This window comes from Lonchura striata, chromosome 10 (genome assembly GCF_046129695.1).
Source record: "Lonchura striata isolate bLonStr1 chromosome 10, bLonStr1.mat, whole genome shotgun sequence".
Classification (NCBI taxonomy): domain Eukaryota; kingdom Metazoa; phylum Chordata; class Aves; order Passeriformes; family Estrildidae; genus Lonchura; species Lonchura striata.
The window spans coordinates 26301753-26324382 of NC_134612.1; the positions used below are offsets into that span (position 1 = coordinate 26301753).

Here is a 22630-nt window from a genome sequence, read left to right on the forward strand (position 1 = left end):
TTTGGGATGCCCTGCAGGGAGGGCTGCCTGTGCTGGGCTGCTGCTCCTGTGGCAGTGCTGGGCACCCAGAGCTCTCCATGGAGCTGTGCTGGCCGTGGCAAAAGGAGGGCAGGTGCTCTCCATCTGCCTCCCCAGGTAACAGATACAGCCCCGTGAATAATTCACAGCAGCCAGCTCTCCTGGGGGGCTGGCAACAAGGACCAAGCATGGGGCTCAAGCGTGGAGTCTCCTGGCAGTGTGTGTGTGGATAAGCACATTCCACAGCAGAGAGGCTGAGGCTGGAGTTCTGCTCGAGGTCCTTCTGCAGCCTCTTCCTCACCCAGGTGTGACAGCAAGGCCAAGTTCCAGCTGGCCATCCTTGGCTGTGGCAGTGCCATCTCTGAGTGGGGAGGGCAGCGAGGGCTGTAGAGCAGTGAGTGGCTGTCCCTGCTGTCCCCCCTGTCCCTTTGTCTGTCCCTGGCTGGTTTTGGCTGTCCCTGCTGTCCCTGGCTGTTTATGGCTTTCCCTGGCTGTCCCTGGCTGTCCCTGCTGTCCCCTTGTCTGTCCCTGGCTGGTTTTGGCTGTCCCTGGCTGTCCCTGGCTGGTTTTGGCTGTCCCTGGCTGTCTCTGGCTGGTTTTGGCTGTCCCTGGCTGTCCCTGGCTGGTTTTGGCTGTCCCTGGCTGTCTCTGGCTGGTTTTGGCTGTCCCTGGCTGGTTTTGGCTGTCCCTGGCTGTCTCTGGCTGGTTTTGGCTGTCTCTGGCTGGTTTTGGCTGTCCCTGGCTGGTTTTGGCTGTCCCTGGCTGTCCCTGGCTGTCCCCTTGTCTGTCCCTGGCTGGTTTTGGCTGTCCCTGGCTGTCTCTGGCTGGTTTTGGCTGTCCCTGCTGTCCCTGGCTGTCCCTGGCTGGTTTTGGCTGTCCCTGCTGTCCCTGGCTGTTTATGGCTTTCCCTGGCTGTCCCTGGCTGTCCCTGCTGTCCCCTTGTCTGTCCCTGGCTGGTTTTGGCTGTCCCTGGCTGGTTTTGGCTGTCCCTGGCTGTCCCTGGCTGTCCCTGGCTGTCCCCCCTGTTCCCCCTGTTCCCCCCTGTCCCTGGCTGTCCCTGGCACTGAGGTTTGGCTGCTCAGAGGTGGGGTCATGGCCAGGCTCCCTTCTGTACCAGAGATGATGGCAGTGCCCTGTTTGATGTCCTTATTAGTGCTGCTTTGGGGCTCCTGTGCCTGCAGCTGGCCAGGCACTGAGTGTAGGCTCTGGGGTCCTGATATGGAAGGGAATTAACCTGGAACAGCAAACTGCTCTGAGTGGATATGGAAGGCATCAGTGTCCTGGGAAGAACTTGGTCATCCACAGGTTTCATTCCAATAACAGCTTAAACCTGTCTTGGCATTAAATGCACTCCCAAGGAGTTGGCACATGCACGTGGCAGCTCGGCAGGTGGAAAGGCTCCAGATGGTTTGGCACATCCTGAGGAGGTTGCCCAGTGCTGCCTGACCCCAGTGCCACAGCAGGGCACCACAAAGTCCCTGCCATGGCCTGCGGAGGGTTCAGGGGTGCTGGGTGCTGCTGGCTCCAGGGGCAGTGTCTCATCAGCTCTGCAGAGGATGTGGCTGGCCAGCAGTAACTAGGTTATGTGCTTGCTAACTACTTAGTGTGAGTGGTTTTGGTGCTTGTGAATGAAATCCACTCATTTCAACAAATCCCCAGAACACTCTTAGGTGTTAGGGCAACGTTGCTGTTTGCTGAAGAGCTGCTGTCTCTCCAAAACCCTGGGGCACAGATTACAATTGTTGAGGTCACCCCTTCAGTGCTTTGCTGGAGCCTGAGCTGCCCCAGTGGCACACTGGGGGCAGAGGTGGCACACAGCAGCCCGGGGACACCAGGGGCAGGGAGCAGAAACCTTCCTGGCTCTGTCCAGCACGGAGCTTGCTGCAAGGGCTGTGTGTGTGTGCTGCTTTCCTCTTCCCTCAGCAGCTGCTGCCTCGGGGAGCTGAGGTGGGAGCAGTGGCTGAGGTGGGAGCAGTGAGCAGCCCAGGCTGGCTTTCCCTGGAGTGCCAGCAGAGCTGGCTGCAGGGCAGGGAGCTGGAGCTGGGCCGTGGCAGGTCAGACATCCAGCAGGTATTCCCGTTACCAAGAGAAACATTGATCAGCCTGGAACTGGGATGCACAGAGCAGCATCATTTCCAGTGATAAAATCACTCTGGTGTTTGAGACTGGCAGTTCATTGTTTGCCCACAGATGACTCACTGTCGGTGACTTGCACCGAGGTAATTTAAAATAGAATAGATAAACATGTTTCTTTAGCAAAATGACTATTTCAGAGGAGGATGAATAAATTAGTTCATATCATCTGTTGCGCTGCAGCCTCCATTCGTTACTTTTAAAGGCTAATTAACTTCACCTTCCGTTCTCTTCTGCTTTTCTCCCCTCTTCCCAGTCCCTAGCCCCAGGTGTGGCTTGGTTGGGCATCCTGGAGGGAAGCAGTGCTCCCTCCAGCCTGGCCCAGCTCCTGGGGGCTGGCTCCCCTTCCAGCTGTGCCCTGCCAGCCCAGCGCAGTGCCAGCAGCACAGCACAGTGCCAGCAGCACAGCACAGTGCCAGCTGGGCACCCCCCTGCCCAGGCTGGACAGGGCTGAGGTGCTGCCACACGTGGCTGCTTTCTGAGCAGCCTGCAGACACCAGAACTGAGCCTGGGACAGATCATCCTCTGTGCATCCCTGTGTGGGCACAGGAGCAAGCTCTAGGAAGGTGCTGGGGGTTTTTCCTATTTTTTGTTAAATTGGTGAAGTGGAAAGTGTGACATACAAAGTGTGGTGAATGAGGGAGTCTGCCCTAGCCCAGTATGCTGTGGTGGGAATTGTATTTGTGGCATCAAACACAGGGAGGCTGTGTTCAAACAGAAGGTCTGGTTCGCTGGTGTATAATCCTTCTTTATGTCCTTATTGATTTTTTTCCAGGGCAGATATGGGATTCTGTCAGCCAAGGAGCTGGTGGTTCACTGTTGTGCACCTCAGCATCCAGAGGCACGGCTCCTGGGAGGCTCAGACTGCTCCGTGCCAGCTGGGAGGAGCCCCTGGCACTGCAGAGGTGGCTCAGCTGCAGTGAGGGAGGCACTGCCCCCCTGAGCAGAGCTTCCCTGGCCTGGGGAGCCTGGGCTCTCCTCTGGGCACACGGGCACACATCCTGGCATGGTGCCTGGTGCTCCGTGTCATCACACCGAGGGAGAGTGCTTGTCCTGAAAGCCACCCCCAGTCTGGCACAGTGACACCAACACCTGTGTGCTCATCCTCCCCTTGGCAGGAGCAGCAGAAACTCTCCTCCTCATCCTCCTCCTCCTCCATTCCTTCCCACCTCCTGCTTTTCCCCCTTTCTGTAGTGTCATAACCAACTGCTGTGCCCTCCCTGCTGAGGGATCCTCGGGGAAGAAAGAGGATTAGGATGTGCAAACTTAACTGTGTTTACTTAATAAATCTGTGCTCCTTGTTCACCCCACTGGTGTGACAATGTGCTTTGGCACTTGGCCATGGCTGTGCTTAAACGATTGTGCTTTTCAGTGTTGACAAAGGATGAATTCCCTAGTCCTGATGGAAAACTCATAGTCCTCAGCCAGCGGTGGCACTAGGGCTCTCACAATGGGCAGCTCTGGTGGAGTTGTTCCTGAAGAAAGGATGAAACCTGGGCTAATTGCTGGGAGATAATAAGTGGAAGCTTGCTGAGCTGGCAGAAGGAGGGGTCCTTGGGCAGGGGTGGAAAACATGCATTGTTCACAGCCCCTGTGAAGGGGCACTGGCCTGGCAGGACGTTCCTGCACTGCACAGTGCTCTGTGAAGTCTCAGTGAGGGAGCAAAGCTTGTCATTAAGGATCACTCAGGCTCTTTTTGGACGGTGCTGTAGTACCAAGCTTTTGTTTGGACGCTTCTGGTTCCTTTCTGGTGTCTAAGAGCAAAAGAGGAGGGGGCCTCATTCTGGGAAGGAGCTCTGGGTTCTTCCATGGCAAGGATAACTAAAGGTGGTCAAGGGTCAGCTTGAGAAGGTGAAGAGCAGAGACCTTTCACTTGTAATGTGAAAATAAGATGAGTTATTGGTCATGCTGGAAGCTCTGAGCCCGCAGTGTCAGTAGGGGAGGCTGAGAGAGCAGTTACTGTGAAACACTTGTTACTCAGATTGGACTTCTGGGAGCTGCTGCTCACAAGCTTTTGCATTTGTTTTGGGGTTTTTTAAGAAAAAAAGACACCACCAAACAGTTCCCATTCCTACAAAGAGCTGGGACATGCTGATAGATTTTTGTGCTTGGGGTTATTTCTCTGTCCTGGATAGTGAATGATTTTGCTCTTAAGCTTCACTCCTTTCTTGTTTGCATATTATTTGGTGGCTTTACAAGCACGAGCTGCTTCCCAGAGTTAGGGATTCCTTTGATTAGATGCCATTCAGTTGTTTTGAGCAGCCTCAGCTTGTGGTTGGTTACTTGCTTTGATTCTCTGTATCTCCAGGCTGAGATGAATTGCCCGTGCCCTTTCCAGCCTCTGGTGTCTCTGCTGGTGCTGTGTGGCTTCCTCGAGGGTTTCTCAAGGAAAGCAGAGTGAGGGATTGATTGTCCATCTCATGTGCATGGCCTTCCCAGAGATCACCACTAAACCCCTGTGAGAAGCTTAATGTGGAATTCTGAGAGGCTAGGAGAGCTGCTGGGGAGCAAATTAAACTCTGGCAGAACATATGAGCTGTGGCTACTGAAACCAAACCCGGGTGCCTGGGGTGCCCCAGACCTGCAGCTGCCCTGGTGCCCCCCGGGTCTCTGGTGTGATGTGACACCCTGATGGCATCAGTGCTGTTCTCTGGGATTTAGGGCAAATGTGCTCTCGGGGGGCAGACCTGGGCAGAAAATGGTGTTTGATGGCATTACTGGAAGGGCAGATGAGTGCTCAGGGTGAGGGAGTGATGCAGGACAGGGGGAGTGCAGAAGCTGAGAACTGGAGGGGTGTCAGAATCTGAGCTATTGATGATTCCCAGATTGTAGAAAGTCTCTGTCTGTCAGCCCCCTGCCAAAGCAAAAGCCAGAATTGGTCTGTGCTGGTTTCCAGGTTGTTTATTCTGTTTCTCTCTCACATGTTCTGCTGCCCTGCCCAGCTCTGTCCTGCAGGGCAGCGTGTGGGGCTCTGCCCTCAGTGGGATGTGACAAACATTAAATACCAGAAACTCCCCGGGCTGCATTTACAAGAACGTGCCAATATCTGTCACCTACGTTGGACAGTGTGTCCCCAGCCTGAACCAACAGAAAAATGCCAACACCACAGTGAGACATGGAGGGCATGAAGAAGGAGAAAAAGGACAAGGCACACCCAATTTCCTCCAGCTTGTCCCCTTTGGACCCCTCATCTAGAATCCTAAAATTTTACTTTTGAACCTGTGCCACACTTAATTATTACTGATATCAAACCCTCAGAGCTGGTAATTGATCCTGTAAGATTGAAAACTCTTTTCCATGGGCAGAGATCACACCAGGGTCTCTGGGGCTCTGTCCAGGGGTTCCTGACCTGGCAGGGCAGGCAGAGGGAAGCCCTGGGCTCCCCCAGAGGGGTTCTGGCCTTTGCTCTGGGGCTGGGCTGCATCCAGAGTGTTTTCACTGCTGACAGGACAGTGCAGTTTTGTGCTGGTCCCCACGCAGGGCTGGGGCTTTTTGGGAAGGACCTTTCAGACCATGGAGTCCAACCATCAGCCCAGCCCCACCACGGTGTTCAGCCCTTTCCTGGCTCCTCAACAGCCACATCCCCTCGTTTTTCACACGTTTCGGGGACCATGACCCCACCACTGCCCTGGGCAGCTGTGCCAGGGCTTCACAACCCTTCAAAATACACAGGAAGCCCCAAAATACTGAATGCAGGGGAGGAGAGCTGCTGCTGCAGTTAGAAAAGTAACTCCTGCATTTTATGGGTTCCTTTAATCTCTTCAAGCTTAATGTTGGCTTAATTCAGTTAATGCCTATCATTTAGAAACCCAGTTTATATCCTCTTTCATAATTATACTTCTCAGTGTTTGGTAATGCTCTTTATACTTATTTAATCTTTTTGTTTTGTCAGATGGCTGTAATAATAAGTCCATAAAAGCAAGATGAGACCAGACCTTTTGTCATTTGGTTGCACTTTGAAATATTAATTTCTTAACATACAGGAAAATAAAAATACTGTTTGTGGACAGCAATGGGAAATTTGTTTTTATATTTGGCTTTAAAGTAAAATTATCTATCTCACAACAGTGGTGTAACCTTTTGCTGTAGACTCTTGGCAGTAGAATTGTGCTGCTAATGCAAAGGTAACAGTGTTTTCTTGAATAACTAAACCCCAAAGTAAAGTAGCAAAAAATAGCCAAGATATTTATGTAACCTCAGAGAGCAGGTTTGATGGGAGAGGGTGTTTGTTTCTCTGCAGGGATGTGCACCATACAGCAAAATGCTCTTCTGTTTGCTGGAAGATGCTGCTCAGTGTAATGTCTTGCTTCCCTAAATAATTTCCTTCTGGCACGGGGAGGGCAGGGCTGGTCTGGGGGATTGGTGCTGCTGGAGCTGCCCAGCAGTGCCAGCTCAGTGGGCAGCCAGAGCGGCGTGGGCAGGGGCACCCACGGAGCTGCCTGGCACCCCGGGGCTCAGGGACACCCTGGGAACACCCTGGCACACCCCGGGGCTCCATGGAACACCCTGGGGACATCCTGGGGGTCCATGGGACACCCTGGGACACCCTGGCACACTCTGGGGCTCAGGGACACCCTGGGACACCCTAGGGCTCCATGGGACACCCCGGGGCTCAGAGACACCCTGGAGACACCCTGGCACACCCCAGGGCTCCATGGAACACCCTGGGGACATCCTGGGGGTCCATGGGACACCCTGGGACACCCTGGCACACCCTGGCACACCCTGGGGCTCAGGGACACCCTGGGGACATCCTGGGGCTCCATGGGACACCCTGGGACACCCTGGCACACCCCGGGCCCCACAGCCCTGCCACGTGCTGGCAGCGTGGCCATGCCAGGGAAGGCTGAGCTGGCACGGGTGGGTTTGTACCTGCTCTACCCTCGGGTACAGAAGCAGCTCCTGCCCAAGGAGAGGCTTGTGTTAGGAGTGATTCTCATGGCTGAGCTAAATTAAAAATGTTATTTGAATTCAGGGCTCTCTTGCTTCAAAGGGTTATTGTGGGAGGAAGAAAAGTAGATGGGTGTTTCATTATTAAATCCTGTTAAACTCCAGGGTGTCTGTTGGGATGATTTTAGGCTGTCAAGTTTGCATAACTCTGCAAACAGAAGTGAATGTAGTTATCAGGGGGTTTTAATTTTAAATGAAAGCTTCAAATATCATAGAATCATGGAAAGGTTTGGGTTGGAAGGGACCTTAAAGACCACCCAGTTCCAACCCCCTGCCCTGGCAAGGATACCTTCCTTATACATTGCATGAGCACAAATTTTTATTTAAAATTCCAGATTAATTTTCTTTGCTCTTGTAACATAAATTACATTGCGTTCTAGTTTAACTCAATTCATTTTCAGACTTTGAGCAAAAAATGCACAGCTAGTCCTTGTGTTAGAAGAACATCTTTTAATGGGAATCATGTCTTGCTTCCTCAAATTTTAGTCTGTGTCTGCATTGAGGAGCTGCTTCATTTGCTCTGCATTCCTGGTTTATCTACAGGCTTAGATGTTTTTCTGGAAGCAGCTTCCCTATTCCTCGGTGAAATCCTTCCTGAACTGCTCTTCTGGAGCTTTACCCTGCCCTGCCCTGCTGGTACCTTCCCCATTCAGATGCAAATTTGTGGTGTCTGCCAAGGGACCGGCATTAGCATGCTGAGAATAGATCTGAAAAAGACCTTTTTTATTTGCGTGCTTCTATTTTCTAAATAGCCCGAAGGGGAGGATGGGGTGTTTTGGAAATGGTTTGCAGAGCTGAGATGCAGTGGGCTCGTGATTGCTGTGGCATTTCCATTACCCCTGTCCCTTCTTGAACGTGGAGCTTTTGTTATTAACACCTGCACAGCAGGAATGATGCCTGAACTCTCTTACACGTTTATCATTCTTTAAATGCTTCAATTCCCATGGTATTTCCCTGCAATTGGGAAAGTGCAAGCAGCAAAGATGGTGCTCCCTGGGGCTGGAGCTCCTGCAGGTGGGATTTGGGAGTTGGAGGCTGTTGAGATGTTGGGCAAGGACTGGGTTTCTTCCACTTTGTGAAAGAAAGTGTTTTAAAATCTGTTCCCTGTAACTGAAGTGTGCCTGAAGCATGGATGTGACTGCACCCATAACAATTCCAAACCTGATGTAGGAATGTTTAAGCAATTGAAATGGTGAGGAAGGAACTGGATTGCCTTTTGTGGTTTTTATTTTTCCCCACAGTTCTGTTGGCTGCAGTTACCTGACTGTGGCCCATTCTCTGCTTTTCTTGTATTGAATAAATGTGGTCTGGTCTTCTCCCTTCTGCCTTTTGCTGGCTGTCCTCAAGAGCATCTTAGTGAAACTGGGCTGGGATTTTTTCTCTGACAACTGAGCTGGTGCTAATAGAGAGACTTACTTGAGAATTAGTTATTTTTGTAAGACTTTCACCAGTCACTGCTAGTCTTAGGTGCAAAGAAGCAGATTTTCTGAGTTGAGTAGCTTGCTGCTAAACCTCTTACTGAGCTAAAGCCCTGCTGGAAGTGATCTCTCTATTAGTGAGATCAAAAGGTGCTGTGGTGTGTGTGGCAGGCTGGTGGAGCAGGGCACGTCTGTGTGTCCACACTCATTTCTGTGCTGGGACAAGTCGTGTTTGTCTTGGTAGGAATCAGAGGCAAACCTGATCTAAACTCAGCTCCACAGGGAAAGGCTGGGTCTGCCAAGAAAGGGCATCCATGAGTGGATGTTCACAGGGACTTCTAGAGTCTATTTTTGCTTCAGTTCATCTTTCTTCTCTCAGGTTCTGAGCTTTCCATCCCTTGTGGTGTAAATGTTTGTCTTCCTGGTACTTTGTGCATCTTCAGATAGACCCAAGTTAATGCTGCCCCAGCCAACATGTGGATATAGTCTAGCATCTCCTGCTGGCTTGATTTATGTCCCATTTGTGGTTTGTCTTAAAGCCCTTCCAAACTCACCTTCATTCGGTGTGTGCTGATCCAGGGGTGCCATTATTTATGGACATAGTGGAGGGCACATTTACTGCACTCACAGGAGGCTTTCAGGAGAGTGTGGTTCTGTTCAGCTCAGCCACAGTCCCCTCCTTTCCCCAAGAAAGGGAACTCAGGAAAAAGGCTCCTGATGGGCTTTATTCCATGGGTTTGCCCTGCCAGCTCCTGGTCAGTGAGGAAGCCAGGGCAGGATATTCCAGCCCCAAGGGCTGTTCAGCCCTGCTCTGCCCAATGTTTAGATGCTGTTCTGCCTGCCTGTGAGTGTGTCAGAGCTGCTGGGAGAATAAATAAACCCCAGCTCTGGCAGAGGAGTGGGACTGTGGCTTGGTCTTTGCTGTGACACTGAGGAGCACTGCAGAGAGAAGTGCTGGAGAGAGGAAGGGTGATAAGAAATAGAGACAGACCCAGAGAGTTTATTTGGGAGCCAGCCAGAGTGTAAACAAATCACCCAGGGAGATGAATTTGGAGTGATACCAAGTGAGGAGAGTCTGTGAATGGATAAAAGCAGAAGGTAATTTAAGAGCATGGTTATATACTGAGATCAAGAGGAAACGTTATCTTGAGCCTTGTGTTTGGAAGGCTGCAGGAGGGAGGATGTGAGATGAAATGGAAGAAATGGGTTTATTTTAGTCAAAACACAGAGGAGGAAAAAAGCCTTATCATTCAGATGGGATGGGTGGATGAAAGGAAATTATCCCATTGTGTGTTGGGAGGTTGGTGGCAGCATGGAGAGGGTGTGAATGTGTCTGTGCCATTCTGTGAGCAGCTCTGCCAGTGTCACAGCATGAGGGACAAACTCCAGGCCTCCTGAGCCCAGAGGAGTGCAGGGTTTGAATGAGGATCTCACCACTCCAAGTGCATGGAGTGCTGGCATTTAAAATTACAGCACTTTGTGTAGTAATAGAAAAAATGTAAATAAGATGAGCATGAAACAACTATAAAATGTTTTCCTTCAATACAGATGAAAGTTTTCTTTGCCTCAATGTTGTCGTGAGGGTGTTCAGACAGATGAGCTGCTCCATTTTCCTGTGTGGAGAAGGTGGCAGGGAAGAAGGAATGGTCCCCCAGCACTGCCCACTTTCTGTCACTGGAGCTCCAGCTCGGAGCTGGTGTGTGCCAGGCAGATTCTGGGCAGCCTGTTAGTCATGTCAGTGGTGGCTGAGGTGGCTGCTCAGTGGAATTTGTTCTGCTCTGCCCCACAGTTGAGAGATGCATGAGTGTGATGCAGTCTGGCACGCAGATGGTGAAGCTGAAGAGTGGAACCAAGGGGCTGGTCCGTCTCTTCTACCTGGACGAGCACAGGAGCTGCATCCGATGGAGGCCCTCCCGCAAGAGCGAAAAGGCAAAAAGTAAATTCCTCATATTTCTTCTCATTTCTGGGGCAGTTCAGCTTTATAATGTGACTTACAGAGCTGCACAGGGGCTCGTGGGCTGATGGGAGGCATGGGTGTCTGTCTGCCCTGCTCCCTTTCTGGAGCCTCAGCCCTGTGATGTTCTGGGGAGCGCTCAGAGCCTCCGGGGCAGCCGGCACAGCCATGGAGGGAAACCTTCAGTCCAGCAGGGTTTTGGGGTGTGAAGATGTAACATTAATGACATTTAAAGCCTCTGAGCCCGAATAACTCGGGACTATGGGAAGCAGGAAGAGGCTGGCTGGCTGTCCCAGCGTGTCCTTTGGTTTCCTTCCCCCAGTCGTCATCGACTCCATTTACAAAGTCAGCGAGGGCCGGCAGTCCGAGATCTTCCACCGCCACGCCGAGGGCAGCTTCGAGCCCAGCTGCTGCTTCTCCATTTACCACGGCAGCCACCTGGAGAGCCTGGACCTGATCACGTCCAACCCCGAGGAGGCTCGCACCTGGGTCACGGGGCTCAAGTACCTGCTGGCTGGGATCAGCGACGAGGACTCGCTCGCCAAGCGCCAGAGAACGCACGACCAGTATCCTTTGGGGAGCAGGATCCTCCTGCTCACATCCCTGCCTTGCTTCCCAGTCACTTCAGCACTGCCTGCCCTTTCTCCTCCCCTTAAGGGATCAAACCCCTCCACTGATTGCAATGGAAACCTGAGCAATGGGTTTGACACGGGCACTCGTTGTGGGATAAACCATGGGCTGTGCCTTGGGGACTGGCTCAGACTGCAGGGGAGTCAGGGCTTGCATTTTGTTAATGAATTCCTTTGTGAAGGGGCAGACCAGTTATTTCTAGTTATCTCAGTATCTCAGGAACTCTTGGCTACCTCTGTTGCTCTTGTGTAAGTCAGATGCCTGTGTCCTTCCTAACCTCCATTGTTTGTCAGGAGCACAAATCCTTAAAGCTCCTTAAATTTTTGTTGTAGCCCAGTAGCCAGAGTGAACCTCGTGTCCTCTGAATATTTTCTTCTTGTGCCTTTTTCTCCACAACAGTTTTTTTTTCACAACAGTGATGACTAAAATGTTATACACAAAGAACACTCTTTCCCCAAAAACCAAACCCCAAGGCCATCTTAATTAAAATTGTAACCTGTCTGTTCTTCTGCCTCATGGAAATCTCTAATGGTACTCCTGGAGAATACACATATTTCAGGTATTTTTAATTTATATCTCCCGTGTTTGATTCTGATCACAGCAGGCACAGGTCCATTGGGGTTGTATTGCATGCTCTGTTGCACCTGTCCTCAGCTTGCTATATTTAACCATGACTTTTCTGAGCTGCTCCTGTCTGCTGTATCTTCTCTCCTGCTGAAACATCCCTGCAAGTCCTGTTTGTTTTATCCAGCGTGGCAGCTGGGAGGCTGCACACAGAACGGCCCTGTCCCACTCCCAGCTACTGCAGGAACTTAGCAGCAGTGCTGAGGGATATTTGTGTAAGGAGGGGTGAAAGGTGCTGCCTGGGAAATGAAGTTCAGATAGAATGAAGGGACAGGTGGAAGAAGATCCCAGAGTGAGCCCAGCAATATTTAAAAACTTTGGAGCACGTTCTCAGAGGAGGAACCAGCATCAGAAAGGGGAGTGCAGAGGGGCTGGTGTTGTGAACTGGGCTGTGAATAATCACAAACCAGCTCTGCTTTTAAGCATTTGTCTGAGCTGTAGCAAGGGCAGGGACAAAGAGGGCTCTTTCCTGAGCTGCCCTGCCCACCTTGTCCGTGGGGAGGTCCCTGTGCCTGTCCTTGACCCGCTGGCAGCTGGGTGAAGCAGACCTTCGAGGAGGCTGACAAGAACGGGGACGGGCTGCTGACCATCGAGGAGATCCACCAGCTGATGCACAAGCTGAACGTCAGCCTGCCCCGCAGGAAGGTCCGCCAGATGTTCCAGGTGTGTGCCGGCCACCAGGGCTGCTTGGCATCCTTTTCTGGGCACATCAGAGCAGGCTCTGAGCCTGGGGCTGAAACCACAGCACCTCACAGGCTTCTTCTATGTCCTACCCTTTTGTAGTCAAAGAGACTTCAGAGCATTGTTTAAATGCCATGAAGCACACAGAAAAGTTACCAGCGTTGCTCTTTCTGCTGCACTGCTGGTTTCAGCTCTGGAACTGAATTCTGTGAATTCTGAATTCTGTTTCAATTCTCTTTCAATTCTTTGAACTGAATTGTTCAATGCTGACGTTGATGGACAATGAAGTTACTCTGTTGCTACTAAAACATTTTTATGTCCTTTATGGAAAATTATTTAATAGAAACTGGCTTTATACAAGTAATTAGATTTTCTTTAGCAACTTCCTCATATTTAGCCATTCAGATTTGATTTAGAATCAGTTTTTTACCTCTGTTGTCTGAAAACAGCTCCCATTTTCCACCAGTCCTTGTGTTTACTGTAGGAAAGAAATATAAGCCAAGGATATAATGGAGAGCAAAAAAAGTCATCTTCACTTTTCTAAACCAGCACCAGCTCAAAGCTGTTTTGCTGTAAACCATGGGAAAGTTGAAGAATCTTCTATGGCTTAAAATCCCCATTAGATATACATCTTTGGAGTCTGGAGCTACTCCCAAAGACCTGGAAACTGCTGGGGTGGTGTTGCAGAGATTAATTTGGGTTGTACTCATTCCCACAGATTATAAATGTCATTTAAGGTATGCCATAGATCTAAAATGATTAAAAATCCCATTCAACACCATTTAGCTGAGAGTTCCTTTCCTCTCAGCTGACCTGCTGGGACAGGAGTCTGCAGCTCCTTTTTGCATGGAGACCCACACAGTGCCTGCCAGCCGTTCTCCAGAATATATTCCTTGTTTTGAAAATCCAGAGCAATCCTCTTAGGCAGATATTCACAGGAAAAAAGCTTGTATTAGTGTGTGCTAAGTCTGTTTTCTTCTCTTCCTACCTCTGAGGAGAAAGAGCAAATCAAGCCTGGAGATGCTGGGTGTATGTTTTGGTGTGGAGTCTCAGTGCTGCTGCAGGGCTGTCCCCTCTGCAGAGTGCTGCTGGGGCTGAGAGTGCTGCAGATGAAATAATGTGCATTTAAGACTCTGCTATTGTCCTGAATGTTTTAAGATATCAGACTGTTGTTGGGGAAGCCTTGGGTGATATTGTTATGCCTCTTGCTGTGTTTTAATCCAGGATAACTGCAGGGCATACAGGAGGGCAAGAGATCAGACTAAAGCCCAGGGTGAACCTCTTTCTGGGGGAAATAAATATGAAATTAAAGAAGGAAATTAAAATTTCATAGGGAATCTGTGGCTTTAGTTTAGTAACCATTTTCACCAAAAACCCCAGAGATGATGATATAATTTTGCAGTTATTTTAGTCTGTTAGGATTTGTGTCTGAACAGTCTTTTAGACAAGAATTTACTACATTTCTGTTGGTGTGCACGAGTCCTGCTGTGTTTAATTCCCTGATTTCTCCTGTGCTGAGCATGCTTACCTAAGTGTCGTTACCTCTCAGGAAGCAGACACAGATGAGAACCAAGGAACCCTGAACTTTGAAGAATTCTCAGTGTTTTACAAGATGATGTCCTTGCGTCGGGATCTCTACCTGCTGCTCCTGAGCTACAGTGACAAGAAGGATCATCTCACTGCTGAGGAGCTGGCCCAGTTCCTGAGGGTGGAACAGAAGGTAGGGCAATATCTGCATCCATGGCTGTGGCCATGCACTTACATTCCAGTGTAGGGAAAAGATTTTACGGAAAATATTAACTTGGGGTGGAGGGCAAAGCACAGAGGTGGCAGAAGAGAGTTCTGAGGTTTTATTGTTTTTTGAAATGCTTCTAGAAAGAGTTTGAGCTGCTTGGGATGGTTTTTGAAGTGCCCAGGGGAGCAGTGTGAGAGGGTGCTCAGGGTCCTGGAGCAGGAATGCGTGGCAGAGGTGGGGGAGCTCCCTTGGGGATGCACAGGGACATCATGGACCTGCTGAAGCAGCAGAACCTGGAGCTGACTGCCAGGTCTGGCATTCTGCATCCTCCCAGTGCCCTGTGTGCCCTCCTGAGAGCACTGCTGGGCACAGCTGCCTGGGGGGCTGCTCTGCTGCAGCAGCAATCCATGGGGAGTGAAACCAGCAGCTCCTGCTGAGCCTCTTGGCTGGGCAGGCCCAGGGCACCCGCACCCTGTGCCCCTCCCCAGTGCCCAGCTCTGGGGGCCAGGGAGATTCCCAGTGCCAGCAGTGCCCTGGGCCAGGGCAGCATTGCTCCAGGAGCTGATGGTGCTCCAGCTCCCCAGTGCCCTCACCCAAACAGCATTTTGCTTTTGCTGTTGTCTGGATGCTCGGAAATGTGTGGACAGTCTGTTCTGCTCCATCTGCTGCTCATTTGGCAAGACAGGAAATACTCTGCAGCCTGAGGACAGAACAAAAGCGGGCTGGGGTTTTTGTTAGCTTCCTAAACTGGCTTCTTTTTTAGGAGAACTCCCTCTTTAGGAGAACACTCCACATTATTTTTGTGGAGTACTTTAAAGTGTAACAAAAAAATGAGTGGCCAAAGTCATCACCTCTCAAGATACAATAAAAAAAAATCACAAATGTGTAGACTTTTCCCTGGTAGAGGCAGCTTTGGACTACATTAGACATTTCCATTCCTCAAGCACATGAGAACCCCACACTGGGCCAGCAAGGAGCCATGAGGGATAATGGAAATGTTAATTAGAGCCAGCTTGTACCAGAACAGGGCCTGCTCTGAGCAGTGCTTGCAATCAAACACCAACCTGAGCAAGGAAAATCAGTTATTTTTAATACTAAATTGTTATTTTTTTATTATCCTGTGTAATTCCTGCAGCATCTTATGATGGCTGGCTTAGCTAGGACAGTACAAACAGTGAGCAGGATGATCCAGAGGTTTGAGTGCCCCTATTGTCTTCCTGTGATGTTGGTAGTGGAGAAATTAAATCCACGCAGTCCTCGTTCTTCCTTTGGTTTTCTACAGCTCAAGGCAGTGAGGAAAGATGAGATGAGAGATGGGAGCTACTCCTTGCTTTAGTTCTGAAGGAAATATAAGTGTCCACTTGTAAGTGCCCCACAAATCAGTTAGAACCTCAGCTGTGGCCTAGCTGAAGCTGTTGACAAAATTCCTCCTTGTTTCAGAAAAGCTGCTGTTTTTCATTTCAGAATTTAATTATTTCTCTCCTAGCCTGTGTATTACAGTGAACTCCCTTGGAAGTAATGAAATCATAGGAGTGGAAAACGCATGAAAATGAAATCCAAGCCTGCCAAATCTTTTTGCATGTCTAAGAAGATTATATTAAAGAATATAATGTCATAGTTCTCGTTTCAGCAGTATTGGCCAGTACCATTATTAAGGCTGCTAAACATCTAATTTTAATCTTGAGACTAAAATGACATAGATTTTAATTGATGGCTACCTCTCACTCCTGTTTGTCTCCTCCAAGTTAAGTAGATTTTCACATGCTGCTGACGTTAAGAATGAGTGTACCCATGCTGTTTTTGTGCAGATGAATAATGTGACACCAGAATATTGTCTGGACATCATACAGAAGTTTGAAGTGTCAGAAGAAAACAAGAAGCAAAATGTTCTTGGGATTGAAGGTAAAACTTTTGGCTTCAGAGTGAGTTTTCCCTTGCCATGCTGCAGTGGAGTGGAAGTGCTTTGATGGTGTTTGGTGAGGCTTTTGCTGTCCCCTGGATCCACAGTCGGGAGTGTGGGTGTGTTTTGTGAGCCAGGGGGGAGATGTCAGTAGGTGTGGTGAGGCAGCAGCTCTCAGGCATCCATCACAGCCTCAGGAGTGGGGCTGGATGCCTGAGGCTGTGGGGATTTATTGCTCACTCTCACAAAACTGTCCTGTTCCATGCAGCTCCTCTACAGCCTGCTCCCAGTGAGGTTATGAAAGCCAAGGGTTGGTTCTGTCTTGGCTCTGGGGATCTGGGATCCTGCACAATCCAGTCTTCTATGCTTCTGTGAAATAAAGTACAGACAGTTGCATTTTCATTGGGTTTTAATACCTGATTCCCATTGTTTGCGAAAGCAATTGTAAATGGTATGTTTATTCAGAATCCAATTTAGTATCAAATCAGCCTCAGAGCTGAGATGAAAGAGATTAAAAGCCCTGGTGTGTTCCTCTGCCCAGAAGGAAGCTTCTGTGGAGCAGCATAATGTACATGGTGATTCGGGGAGGGGGGAAGTAGGAATTTTCCTCCACATGGTATTTAAATCCTGGGTATGGCCTCCCTTCAACAAGCTTCTGATGTGACCCAGGGCGCTGCACTCAAACTGAAAAAAGGAAAGTAAAACAAACAAGCTGTGACACTTAAACAATATTTCTGCAAGCATTGCTGCTCCTCTTAACCTGCTGCTGCAGCTGCCTTCATCCCTGAGCTGCTTTCAGGGCTGGTATTGTTTGCCCTGTCCTTTGCAAATATTTTCCATGTTTCATTCTTAAAGGAGGTATTTTTAAAGCCTTCCCTGTTCAGCGCTGCTCTCATTTAGAGGGTTATAAATGAAGTAGCATCTTCTCGAATAAACTGGCAGGAAAAGGAGAACTGTGAAGTGAAGGCGATGGGTCAGTGGCTTGGCTGCTGATCCAGGGCTCTGCTTTGGCGGCTGCTGCCCTGTGTGCCCCATCCCTGCCCAGGGCAGTGCCGTTCACAGCACAGCAGTGCCATGAGGAGCTCTGCTGCAAGCAGGCATTGCTGCTGAGCCAGGGTCCAGAGCCCCAGCTCCGGGCGGGCTCCGAGGCTGCCCCGGCCCCGCTGACGCGCCCTGTGCCCGCAGGCTTCACCCGCTTCATGCGCAGCCCGGCGTGCGAGGTGTGCAACCCGCTGCACCGCCAGGTGCACCAGGACATGCAGCAGCCCCTGTGCCACTACTTCATCGCCTCGTCCCACAACACCTACCTGAGCGGGGACCAGCTGCTCTCGCAGTCCCGCGCCGAGATGTACGCGCGCGTGCTGCAGGCCGGCTGCCGCTGCGTCGAAGGTGGGCTGCAGGGGCTGCATGGGGGCTGCAGGGGGCTGCAGGGGCTGCAGGGACTGCATGGGGGCTGCATGGGGCTGCATTGGGGCTGCATGGGGCTGCAGGGGGCTGCAGGGGCTGCATGGGGCTGCATGGGTCACTGCACGGGGGGCTGCACTGGGAGCCTCTCTGGTATTGTAAATGCAGGCCAACCCAATGGGAACAAATGCTGATGTCTGACTCAATTCAGAAGGTTGAATGAGTTCTTTATTATAACGATGCTAAAATGCATTAATATACTATATAAAAGGAGGATACTAAAACTACAAACTACTTTCTCTGACTCTCACACAACTCATGCCCCTCTCTGAGCCCAGCCCCAGGTGGGTTGGATTGGCCACCAGGCTCAAACAATCCTCACCAGAATCCAACCAAGCACTCCCCCCAGGGAAACAATTCTCCAAACACATTGCACATCTGACCTAGGAAGAGACTGTCCTGTTAGTCTGAGCTCAGCTGGCAGGTTGGGGGAGAGGGATGGGAGGTGCCAGGAGGGGAGTGAACCTCGCTGGCCCCTGCATGGTTGAGCAGGTGAGCTCTGCTGGCAGCAGGATGAGACTGGGGGCATCTCCTAATGTGTGCCTTTTCTGGTCTTAACAGTGGATTGCTGGGATGGCCCAGATGGGGAGCCAGTGGTGCACCATGGCTACACCCTGACCTCCAAAATCCTCTTCCGGGACGTGGCAGAAACCATCAATAAATATGCCTTCATCAAAAACGAGTAAGTGTGAGCCAGGTTTGAAGCTACGCCTGTTTTCTGTAGTTATTCCCACACTGAAAACAACCATCAAGCTCAGGAAGTGCAAATATTCTTTAAACACATCAGGGTTGATTCTGTTGCCCTGTTTATTGCCCATGTTGTGTTTTATTATTCAGCTGCACAAGCTCTTCCCATCATTTGAGGGAGAGAGAGTTCTGCCTAAGTTGAACCTTTGAACCTTTTTGTGCTCTTAAACTCAGTAAGGCTTTGGACAGTCTGACACTTTCAATAGAACTTCCCACTCGCATCCACAGGGAAATTCTCCTGAGAAATCGATACTGTGATGCTCTCTACCTACTGAAAATACTTTATTTCAGCAGAAAAATTGAAAAGCTGTCATGTATAGTGTGAGGAAATACTGACATGTGGGGTATTGTTCTGAATCTGTTTCATTTGCCACAGTGCTTTATAAAAGTTTATTATGAAAACTGTGGACTTTACCCATATATATACACACAGAGAGAGAGAGAGAGAAGTCTCAAATCATGAGTGGGTGTAGAGAATTTTGAGTAGTTTAAAGAGAATAAAAGGAAAATACTTCCTTTGCTTTAATAAAAAACACCCAACAATGGATTTTTGGGAAAAAGCCAACCAAGCCCAAAAGGTTGGTGTTATTGATGAGAAGTACAAGGTGGTACTTTCAAAACTGAAGGAGGTGGTTGTCATTATTTGGGTTAGTGTGGGATTCCTTGTTCTAGAACCCTGGGGCTGCCAAGAGTTTAGGAAACATTGGGGTAAATCTGTGGAAGAACTCGGCTGTTCCATTCCCAGGTGGGGTGGTAAGAGTGCAGGTGCTGTCTCTCCACACACAGCTGTGAGGCTGTCTGGGGCTTTGTTTCCAGGTTCCCAGTGATCCTGTCCATTGAAAACCACTGCAGTATTCAACAGCAAAAGAAGATCGCCCAGTACCTCAAGGAGATATTCGGTGACAAACTGGACTTGTCATCTGTGAGCACTGGAGATCCCAGACAGCTTCCCAGCCCTCAGGATTTAAAAGGGAAAATCCTAGTGAAGGTAACTTGCTGCTGGGCATGTTCAGAGTGCAACAAAAGTCAGCTTGTGATATTTATTGCAGCTTTTCTTTTGAGGACCAGTTCATATCCCTTTAGCTCCAAACATTATCTGACGGTCTTTCCTTGGACAAAGTACTTTGGAGTGATAGAGAAGTGAAGCTTTCCTGCCTTTCCCCTCACCCAGCTCGGAGCTGTAGTCCATGGGATGAGCTCTTCATGGTTCATCTGCTGTGTTTATGAGAGAAGAGCAGCTCAGGAGGAGCTGGAGGAGGCCCCGGAGCTCTGTGCAGGATTAATTGTGTGAGCCTCTCACTCCAAACAGATTTGCTCTGAAAGGAATTCCAAAGGCCAGGATGGATAGAACAGGGAAGGAGCACAAGGCAGACCTTTGGGAGGATGGTTATTAGTTCTGCCTTATTAGATTGTCTAATTTATTTGGACGCAGGGGGGCAATTACTTCTGTGTGAACTCTCAGGATACTCTGGAGTTCCCGCTGTCCTTGGCATCAGTCTGGCTGCAGGGATTCACAGTTTGTCTGATGTTAGTTTGATCATGCTGCAGTGCACAGGACAGCTGACCCTAAATTAGGAGCCCTTTGAGTGCTCAGCCGTGGTTTTGCTTTTCATGGCATCGGTTTAGTGGGGTGGCTGCTGGTGAATGAGCTGTGCACACACGTGGGGCTGCTCTCTGAGGATCCACAGGAAATCGTGTGGAACGTCGCTCCCGTGAGAAATCCCAGGGCACTGCCCTAAAGGCAGGAGAGGCTGGGTGCTCCGGGCTCTCACCTGAACTTCTGAGCTGGATTTTCAGCACGTCTGAGGTTGTCATTTCAGCTGAGCCTCAGCTCTCACTGCTGGAGCCCTGTGGGTGCAGACTGCTGTGGAGCTGAGCTGTTTTCAGAATGAGAAATTCTATCTCGAGCATCACAGGAGCCCTGCACAAAGCCCTGTCTCCCATCCCCTGCTCAATTTAAGCAGCTCTGTTGGAAAAGATAAAATCAGATTTAGGAATCGGTACCTTGTTGAGAAGTAAGCCAGCTTCTCATCTTTTTGCTATTGTTTTTGCTCCTTTTATACATTTTCCTTTGACAGGCAGTATTGATTCACTAGCCAAACAATTCCAAATAATGGCATAATTTTCATCCTGTAAGTGTATATAAAGAGTCATTCTAGTAACACTCAGGGATTTAAGCCAGTGTAAAGGTACCAGCATGAAGTGAATTTGACCTACTCATTAGCAGCAGCATTATTAATTTCAAAATGCAGCCTAAAAATCAATCTTCTGCATTTCTGCAGAAATCCTGAATGTCATTCCTGTCTCCCACTGATGAAGCAGGTAGGCTGAGAACATTTCTGTGCACGGGAGCAATAGCACAAAAGTTTACTAGGTGATTTATTTAGGAGCAGATGGTAAAGCAAGAAGAGCAGACTGGGTGCACTAACTAATACTGACAACATTTATTGGGGGTGTTTTTTCCTCATTTCAGGGTAAGAAGTTGCCCTGCAGCCTTGGAGCAGATGCTGAGGAAGGAGAGGTTTCAGAAGAGGACAGTGCTGATGAAATTGAGGACGACTGCAAATTAAAGCCCTGCTTTGTATGTGCACACAGTCAGCTCCCAGAGTGTTCCAGCCCTGCATTTCTTACATGCACACTCCATGTCCTACTTAGAGTTGTTAGCAGAGTTCTTCATTCCTAAGTTTTTAATTCCTCTGTCAGGTTCATGCTGCTCTGTAGGATTCATTTTTATTTTAAGTGCCTTATGTAAGAGACTGGTTTGAATCTGTATAGTCTGGATGACTGTTAACATAAATTGCTTCCTTTTTTAACTGTTTGGAGCAGCAATCTAATGCTGAGGGTGTCTGTAAGTGCATTATCTGGGAATTCATGCTCTTCTGAAAGAGAAGGTGGGGCTTGTGACAGCTGTGAGGCAGAGAGAGCCCATGGCCAGTCCTGGGGGATCTGCAGGGGGACTCAGAGCTGGGCTGGGAGGATTCAGGAGAAAAGGAGAAGGGAAATGCAGTAAAAGCCACAGGAAGAAAGGGCAGAATCAGGCAGGATTGTGCAAGGAGTCTTTTGTGGCAGAGGGAAGGAAATGGGAGCACTGGGTGACCCTCAGTGCGTTTGGGATGGACACAAACACCTACTGAACTGGGTTTCCTGGTGTCTTCCAGAGCAACGGTGCAACTCAGCACCAGGTGGAATCTTTTATACGAACGAAACTGGAGTCTCTGCTAAAAGAATCCCAGATCAGGGACAAAGAGGATCCTGACAGCTTCACTGTGAGAGCCCTGCTGAAGGCAACTCACCAGAGTTTCAGTGTGAACCTGAAGCAGGTACGTGGGCCCTTCCTTCAGAGCCCCCGTGGGACTGGACAGGGCGATGTGCTGCAGACTGTTCAGATGAGAGAGCCAGGAACTGAGGAAATGGATACCAACTCCAGGGACATTAAATACAGAGTGAATTTTCTGTGGAGATGTGCCCGCTCTGGAACCAGTGTCACAGAGCTCTTTTCTGGGAGTTACTGTGTAATTGATGGACCAGAAAGGGAGCAGCTGGGATATTTTCCTGCTTTTTTTACTGGTGATTTATTTTTCCTTCATTACTGGTCTGCCTTTGGTTTTTCCCAAATAATTGCTATTAAAAGAAGTAAAAATCTGCTAAAGATTCTTTCTACATGTTACAGAGACTTCCAGCCTGAGCTCTGAGCAAATCTCTGAACACGGTTATTGATTTTGCTGGGCCCCCAGTGCCCTTATCATGAAAGCCCAAAGTGACTCCAGCTCATAGCTGGAGTTCACAGCACTGAAACACTCACCCAGCTGAAATGCTGGGGGAATATTCTTCAGTTTTGTTTTGCTCTTCAGAAGATGAAAGGCTGTGTGTTCCTGACAGAAGAAGTGAGATGCTGCCAGGAGTTATCCAGCTGATGTCTGGGGGCATGGCTGGGAATGTGGAACTCAGCCTGCAGGCTGCCTATGAGAAATCCACTTTTATCTGCTAGGAGAGTCTTTTTCCCCTCCTTTTTCCCTTTGTGGCTGCTTTCAAGAACACTCAGACATCTTGGTTTGTTGTTATTTGCCTGATTTTGCTAGACTGCTTTCTCTACAGGGTTTGTTGTTGTCTTGAGTGCTAATGTTAGTATTTTTCTTTACAGTTAGATGGTTCTAAACTATGAAGCATACAAAGAAATTAGAGAAGTTCTGTAATCAGATTTTGGATTTCAATTTGTTCACAGATCAGACTTTAACTCACTTTGTCTCATTTGGAATAATTTTACCTTCCTATAGTGAACCAGGGTGACATATAAGAACTGTATGGGGTTGAAATGCTGCCTTTTGGAGGCTGTAGCAGAGTCTTTAAATACATTTTTGAACGTATTTAGTTATGCT

General features: G+C 49.3%; 1 protein-coding gene across 1 annotated transcript in view; it reads left to right on the forward strand.

Moving 5' to 3' along the window:
• Positions 1-22630, forward strand: part of PLCH1 (phospholipase C eta 1) — a 44950-nt gene that overhangs the window by 9829 nt on the left and 12491 nt on the right. The window contains exons 2-11 of the mRNA XM_077785544.1: positions 10309-10455; positions 10796-11039; positions 12261-12390; positions 13958-14128; positions 15952-16045; positions 17229-17432; positions 18069-18189; positions 19071-19242; positions 20728-20835; positions 21413-21574. Coding sequence (XP_077641670.1) covers positions 10309-10455; positions 10796-11039; positions 12261-12390; positions 13958-14128; positions 15952-16045; positions 17229-17432; positions 18069-18189; positions 19071-19242; positions 20728-20835; positions 21413-21574 — 1553 coding nt within the window. The remainder of the gene's footprint in view (positions 1-10308; positions 10456-10795; positions 11040-12260; positions 12391-13957; positions 14129-15951; positions 16046-17228; positions 17433-18068; positions 18190-19070; positions 19243-20727; positions 20836-21412; positions 21575-22630) is intronic.